Here is a 7,972-nt window from a genome sequence, read left to right on the forward strand (position 1 = left end):
AGTAGCCTGGGCTGCCACACGTACGCACACAGATGCGCGCGCACACGCTCTCTCGCTCCATCTGTGAAGCCCTGGATCTATTGGTAAGCGAACTGATACTCCAAGTCAGCTCAGCACAAATGAACTCGTATAGGGTGTATTTGTTCATCCAGGCAAATATGTCAGCCTTAAATGCCTGCATTTATATTTATACCTCTGTGATATGAATTATGCATATGCATATATTAGTAAGCTCTCCTTTCTCTTCTATCAAGCTTTTGGCTGGTCCCTCGGGAGCTCATTACCCACGGCGAGTTTCACAAGGGCTTGGTGCGACTCTGCCAAAGCTGTTACCGTATTGTACCTTCCCAGAACGATTCCGACACTTTTCCCAGACGCCTACAGTTCAGTTCGGTGTCTAAGTTCTTGACTGTCTAATAGCAGCGAGCGTTCTTCCCACCAAGCCAAAACAGTGAAATTGACTTAGGAGGAGGATTACTTGGGGTTTTTTCCCACGGACGAGACAGAGCCATTGAACTAGCCCTCCGGCGGCTGCCGCTGGAACAGCTTCAGCGCGGCCCTTTCCCCCGGCAGTCCGCTTCAACTCGCTTTTCTGTTTTCAAAGCAGGTTTTGATTTTGCGTGTTTCGGCAACTTCACCCGATGCCGGCGCCGGGGGGGGGTAGACGGGAAGCGGCCCGCGGCTCAGCCGGGGCACCCCGCTTCCCGCGGGAGGGCGGCGGGAAAGCCCCCGCGCCGCCACCTCCGGGCCTCACCCCGCCGAGGCAGCGGGGCGCAGCGGGGCGCAGCGGGCCGCAAGGCCTCCCCCACGCCCGGGCCCCCAGGCGCCGCCCGGGAGGAGCCGCTGGCCGTGCCCCTGGGCCGCGGGTGCCCCCGCGCTGAGGTGGTGCCGGCGGGCTGGCTCTGCCCCGCGCCCGCCTGCCACCGGGGTTTCGCCGCTTCCCGGGGAGCTTCTGGGCTGCCCCGGGCCGGGCGGGGGGCGCGGGAGGAGGGGCGCTGAGGCGGTGTCCCGCGCGGCGCCGCGGCGCCCTCTGCCGGCCGGCGCGGGAAAGGCAGCGGGAGCCCCGGCGGCCCGGGACGGAGCCGAAAGGGACGGGGGGGCGGGAGGGAGCGCGGGGGGCTGCGAGGCCCCGGCTGCTGGGCAGCAGCGGCCGGGAGGGGCAGCGGACCCCGCAGCGCCCGCGGGACACCTGTCGCTGCGGGGAGCGGTGAGGGAGAGCCGCGTCGAAGGCGTGGCCCGTCCCCGGCTCTCCGGCGGGATCCTCCTTGGCTTCGCGGTGGATTTTTTTTAAACAAAGTGACCGCCCCACGCCCGTCCGGTCCCGTGTCCGTCCCCCCCCTCCCGCGGCGAGGCGCGCACCTCCCCCGCCCGCGCACCCCGGCGCCGGCCTGCGTCAGCGCCGTGCACGCGCCGCCGCGCCGCGCGCCGCTACTTAAGGGGCCGCGCGGCTGAGGCGCCCCGAGCTTCGCCGCCGCCTGGGCACGCGCGGGCCTCGCTCCCGCCTCCGCTCCGGCCTCGGGGACGCGCAGCGGGCAGGTAGGGAACGCGCCTCACCCCGCCTCCGGCTGCACCCGCTGTGAAGGGGGGTCCCGGCCGGACCCCGGCGGGGGGGTGCGGGAACGGCTGCCGGGGGGGAGGTGCTGCGCCCGGGGTCGTCGGTGTCCGCCGGAGTCTGTATGTATATGTGTATATATATGTATGTATATGCGCAAAGAACACAGGAATCGGGTCGGTTATAGAGGTGTCTCTGCGGGGGGTGTGCAGCAGCGCACCTGCCAAGAACCAGAACTCGCCTGGGGGTCCGTCCCTGATAACCGTGCTGGGGTGACGCTCCGACATTCCCCGTCCGTCTCCCTGCCCTGCTAAATCCTCACCTTCGCCGCCAAGGTTTTCTGTCTCGTCTGTGTCGCGGGCAGAGAGACTTGGTTTTCTCCCCTCTCGGTATGCTGTTCAAAAACGATTTAGAAATTGTCATGCAGCTGAGATAATTCATCTGGGCTGAGAAGTGAAAGTCACCCCCCAGCGCTAAGCACTAGGCAGCTTCTGTCTCCCAACAACGGAGAGCAATTTCTCCGCTGCCAGAAAACCGTTTCAGTTTGTGGGATCCAACAGGCTAGTCAAGCCACCTCACTTTGTCCAGTACTTGTTTAAGGAAGCAGTAAAAAAATTTGTTACACTTGAATTATCTGTTTTACGTGAAGAAAGTTATTGTTCGGTTGCACATTATTTCTTAGAGCTTTTAACTAAACAGCTTGTACCACCTCAGCTGTCAGATCAAACGCTTGGGAGAGTGTTAGATTTTCTTTTTCCTTTCCTCGGGACACGTTTTCATTTTTTCTTTCTGTGTATGATGATAAGAAGCCCCCTGAACACTGAGCTCCAAACCAGTGAAGGGCTGATAGAATAAAGGCTCTTCACAGAACTTGTCCGAACGGAGACATCTGTAATAGTGGCGTGTTTTGCTGTACAGCAGCAACGTACTGCGATGTGTGAATCCTGAGATTTTTCACAGAGCTGGATTCATCTCCCTTAAGTTTTAGTGAAATGCAGCTTCCAAAAAAGAAAAGCAAGTAAGAATTGAGTATACCAGGGAGACACAGCACATGCTCCAGTGAATTAATTTTATTCCTTCCATTGTATCTTCCTTTTATCAAGGGATAGTTAAAAAGCTATTCATGTATGTGTTTTCCAACTTAAGACAGATCCAACAGTGAACCTGCATTAAAAAAACAAACAAACTAGGACAACCCCAGTTTGCTCAGAAACCAACACCCCCAATGGAAACTGGGGGCAGGGACAACGTGCAGCCTAGTAAATCTGGTCACTTTAACAGCCTGCCATTCCCTCTCTCCCCAGCCATGTACAGCGGTGTGTGCATCTGCGTGTTCCTGGCGGTGCTCTCGGCGAGCTCTTTCGGACAGCAAACTGCGGGCTCGCACAATGGGAACCCGCTGGCTGCTGAGCTTGAGCAGAGCTCGACAGAACGTCACCGGCACGTCCGCGCCCCTTCGTCTGCTGGCCCGCTGAAATCTGTGCCGCGGCTGGATGGAGGTGTTGACCAGAGAGCTAACATCGGCGCTTTGTTGGCCAAGTATCTCCAGCAAGCCAGAAAAGGTACTGGTTATAGCTTACTTTCTGTGCTACTTCTGTGGAATTCCCCGGAGGGACACCTAGATGTTGAGATGACCTGGTCATCATCTAGCAAAAATTCCTAAAGGAGATAGGACGTAGATTTTGCCTGGTTATTCCTGAAGTAGAGAGCATTCTCTTATACACCGCAAAACACCTCCAAAAAAAGATTTGTACCGAGCAGCCACTGACTGAGAGCTGCGTACAGGTAACTGAAGCAAATGTAACCTACCTGTCAGGTCATAGTTCAGCTTTTATTTTTAACTTACAGTTTTCGTAGCCTGACAATTATTTTGGTATTCTTTTCAGCATGTTTTATCTCAGATAAAATACAGTAATTGCATTTTCTTCGAACTATTTCATCTAGTCAACCTCCTCCCTCCCTTTTTTAAGTTAGACGAGCAGGAAAACTTTTCAGAGGCTAAATACATGCAGACCAAATGGCTCACCTCACCTCATCCAGAAATACCCGTACCAGGGAAATCTGAGCGTTGGATTTTCCGTGTGTTTGTTCACAGAGGAGGTTACAAAAGCGTGAAAGCTTTTGAAGGATGAGAACTCACATTTATGAACACAGTAACTAAAAGCAGTGATGAGTAAAAGCACATTTGCTTCAAAACGTGTCAGTTCCTGTTAGATTTTGAGTTTCAGGCAGCCTGGGGACACAACCTTGCAGTTACTTAAAACCTCCGTGGTGCTGTGTTTGTTACAAGGGCAGGAAGCACCGGTAGAGCAGTGGAATTAAAGGGCTTCGTTCTTATGTCACCTGAGAAAACAGTTGTATTATATACATGAGCTAGCAAGAGAAAGAATAAAGCTGTCCCTGTCGACATCTTACAGTGCATGTTTTACGTAGACACAAACGCGTGCCATCTGTGCTACCAGTAAAAATGAAGGATCAAGATCACTGACCACTGAAACTCCCCCAAGAAAATTTTTTTTCGTTTTGAACTGGCTCATCTCTCTGTTGCTCTGTGTCTCCACAGAGTAGCACCGTGGGCAGCCTAGTTGCTGTGGCCTTTTGACTGCCAGCTTCAACAAAAACCACTGCGCCAATCTTGCTTATTTGTGATAGCTTCACTCCAGTCTATCCACAATGCTGCAGGGAAAGAGGGCAGCTGAGAAGCAAAGAGGGCTCAAGGGGAAGGCAGTAATTAGGATTACCTGGACGTATAGATATTGAGAAGTTAATTCACGCCCAGTCTCAAACCGTGCGTAGGATAAAAATTCACTTTCTGTAGGTAAGAGCTTTCTCCTCTCCCGTCTCTCCACACAACCTTCTGCCAATCACTCAGTCCTCCCCTCCTGATAGCCCCACTGCTGACCTCTGTGCTAGGCAGAATCCTAATCTTATTTTTGATGGTGGTCTACGATTAAGAGATGCCACATCTGTCTTACATGTTACGTATGCAGCCATACACCTTCCTCTGTGTACATAGAACAGAGCCAAATCAGAAACAACAGAAAAAGAACCTCTGTTAATATAGCTTGAGAGACTTCATGTCGTATTACCGATTTGCACAATATCCATTAACAAACTTCTTTTAGCAGTTCACATGACCTAATAAAAAGAAAATTCAGATATGAAATTCCACAATTCAGTGCTAGAGTTAAAGCTGTTACTTGAGTAAGAATCTTATTGCAGGAGTCTACAAAGCACAATCCTCGTTACCTTTCCTCAGTGTAGTCGTTGTCACCCACCTACGTGGAAACCAAACTCCTCCTTCTAGTTCATGTAGCCATTATGTTCTCTTAAATATCTGGCTGACATTTCCAAATAATCTTAATCAGACAAAGTGAAAAAGAAATCAATCTGGATTTAAGACATCTTTTTGGTAAGTATTAATTTCCTTTTAATTAATTTTAATTAATTTCTTTTTGGTAAGTATTAATTTCCTGCATACTTGTTAACTGGCATATATAATTAACTCTACAAAGTGACCGTTAGCAGATGATGGGATTCTTGTGGTGCGGCTAGGCTAGCTGGACTCTGGGTTGTAGGTGTAGCTGCTAGTTACAGAAGAGAAGATTCACAGGGACAAAACAGTATTTACTTAATTTCTAACAATACATACAGTCTTCCCGTCAAAACATTATATTCTCATTTAACATAAAGGTTCTGGGCAGCACTTCAGAAATCTCTGCAGAACACTCACATCACTTTTAAGCTGTCTAAACCATAATACTCACTAGAAAATTCCATCTAGGGGGAATTCCATCTAGGAGGTCTGGGCATTTGCTAGTGTTAGCAGTCGTCGGTGATGGCGTTTGCGCTTGTGATTAGTAGAAAGGCTGATTATGGCCAACATACCTGGTTAAAACAGCAAGAGAGTTAAATTCTCTCGAAGTTTGGGCTAGGTGGCGGCCTCGTAACCAAACTGCTACAATTTTGGATACGTTTGCTGTACTGGATACGTTTGATTCTGCAGTATCCACAGGACATCTCCGGTGGTTTATGGAAAGGTAATTAAGGTGCTGTAAAGAAGTTAATTTTACTGTTTGAGACACTTAGCTTTCAATTAACTTCATCTGCAGGCTTTGAGTGTGAATCTGGCACCGTGTAGAAGAGATATTGTAGCTGTCAAGTCAGTGACACGCACATTAAATGTTCTCTAAGGAGCCCTTGCCAGGCCAGACCACGATGGCTCCAGGGGAGCCCTTACAGCCCACAGGTCGCCACAGGCTCAGAAGTCTCTTAAATACCAAGGTCTGAGCGATGGCTCTGCGCTGCCTTAGCCCTGCACAATTGCAGTGCCAAGAAGCCATTCTCGTCAACTTAATTATTTATTTTGAAGTATGAATGTGAATTTTGTGGGTTTTGAGCATTTAATGGTAGACAAATATTCTTTTCTAGAGATAGTTAAATTTTTTGTCATTTTGTTTTAGGTAAATGTCTAAAACATGGCTGGTTCCTTTTTTTGGGGGATACATTTAACTCTCCTTTTCCTCTGCAATCACTAACAAAACAATGCAGTTGTTTTTGTTTTTAATGGATCATCTTCGTTATAAATCATTACATGAGGAAAACCGTGAAATATAAAAGCACAGAGTCACCAAGGGTTCCTGCGAAACACCAGAAACCGTAAGCAATGCAACTGTGTAAATTTGGATTTGATTTGGGCTTCCTTTCCCTTTGATCGGTTCAGGTATTCATCAAGCCTCAGCCTGCATTGAATACTCGTATATGGAATCTGTTTTCTTCCTCATTCAAGGCTTAAGATCAATCTAATTATTGGCATATGCCAATTTTGGCTGTTTTCAGGGAGTACAGAGAAAAGTAATTTACCTTTCCCTGCATTTTTTGTTACGTAATGTGATGAAATCAAAACAGAGGATTACAGCCCTGTTTTCAAAGCATAAATTCTTCTTGCAAATAGTTTGTGTCTCCAATGCCTGAAGCAAGGAAGACAGAAAGGATAAGGCAAGATTAGAGATCAGCATCCAACCCTGCTGTGACAGGAATTATGACAGCTTTGGATTAGCAATGAAAATATCACTGACGTAGTAATAAGCCCTGTATAATTCCAGCAATAGACATCTCTAGCTCTGAATTCCTGACACAACTTTCTCCATTTCAGGACTATTCCCACTTCTCCACAAAACCTGGGATTTGTAACTCTGCCCAGCTTGTTACTGAATTTGCACTGTAAGCGCTCCGCTACTTACATTTATGGCTTTCAGGCAACACGGGGCTGTGGTGAAGTCCTGTCTCAGGCCTGAGTCTGCTCTCAAGTGGAATTATTTTGCACCTAGAGCAGCTGTCCCAGTACCAGCAAGCCAGGCTGTGGTCTGACAGGAAGGGTGAGCAAGGATTTGGGCTTTCTCTCTCTAGTGAAATAGGAAGGAAAAAGGAGAAATGCACCCGTATTCCTTCCTGGCAGCCAAGAGCAGAATGCTCCTGCAGAACGAGGGAGAAAATGATCTGTTTATTTTACAATTAAAAAAAGCTACTTTCAGGACATTTCCCATAACATTTCTATGATGTTTTCCCCAGTGACATGACAGTGGTGTTACACGGTCTGTATTAAGTCAAACAGTTTCAGCTATTGTGTATGTCTGCTAATGAACATAAAACAGATCAGAAAATGGATGAACCTGAAATATGCGTCCACTTACTCTCTGCTCTCCCAAATGCTTTTTCTTTAGGTTCCACTGGAAGGCTCTCAGTTATGGGAAACAGGGTACAGACCATTGATCCTACGCACAGGATAAATGACAGAGACTACATGGGCTGGATGGATTTTGGACGCCGCAGTGCTGAAGAATACGAGTACTCTTCCTAAAGAACAGCAAACTATAGCAACAGAAAAAAAAAATCACACTCCCATGTCTGTACAGAAAGAGAAAAATTAATTTGTTGTCCTCTTCGAATCAGTGTTTTAATATATATCATGTATTTGATGTAAATTTGTCTGTAAGACTATACAATGCAATATATACATACGCAGAATTTTCCAGAAAATGTTTTCTTTCTTTTGTGGTTTCTCATTCATTGATATTATATTAAAATGATTTCACTTATCCCTTCTTGTCCTGTCACTGCATGTTGCTTTGTGTCTGACTATAAAGAGAGGCAGGAAAATACCTTCATTCTGCAGTGTAAACGCATTCTGTGTGCTGAGCATTCAGACTAACGAGCCACTTGTCAGAGAAATGTGGTGTCAGTCCCAATAGCTATGAACTCTAAGGGAAACCTGTCCAATATAAACACAACAGCACAACACCACCAGAAAAGCTGTCTTCATGGGGACCCTGTTTGTAAAGGACCAAGTCAGACACCGAGCCCATGTGTAGTGCATAGTCAGCGGCGCTAACACTGAAAGAGGAATGACACTGACATGTT

At 48.1% G+C, this 7,972-nt stretch overlaps 1 protein-coding gene across 1 annotated transcript; it reads left to right on the forward strand.

Annotated features, from left to right (window-relative positions):
* Window positions 1–1,437: 1,437 nt before the first annotated feature.
* Window positions 1,438–7,606, forward strand: CCK (cholecystokinin). The gene is made up of 3 exons (XM_075418809.1): window positions 1,438–1,536; window positions 2,857–3,114; window positions 7,276–7,606. Exons 2-3 carry the CDS (start codon window positions 2,859–2,861, stop codon window positions 7,410–7,412), a joined length of 393 nt encoding a protein of 130 aa, XP_075274924.1. The 5' UTR covers window positions 1,438–1,536; window positions 2,857–2,858; the 3' UTR covers window positions 7,413–7,606.
* Window positions 7,607–7,972: the final 366 nt, after the last annotated feature.

Source organism: Opisthocomus hoazin, chromosome 4 (assembly GCF_030867145.1).
Source record: "Opisthocomus hoazin isolate bOpiHoa1 chromosome 4, bOpiHoa1.hap1, whole genome shotgun sequence".
Lineage (NCBI taxonomy): Eukaryota > Metazoa > Chordata > Aves > Opisthocomiformes > Opisthocomidae > Opisthocomus > Opisthocomus hoazin.

Bases quoted from the DNA above. Each gene is read 5' to 3' on its own strand.
- CCK (XM_075418809.1), top strand. From the start codon at position 2,859: ATGTACAGCGGTGTGTGCATCTGCGTGTTCCTGGCGGTGCTCTCGGCG. The intron at 3,115-7,275 runs GTACTGGTTATA...CTTTTTCTTTAG, and splicing joins TCTCCAGCAAGCCAGAAAAG to GTTCCACTGGAAGGCTCTCA.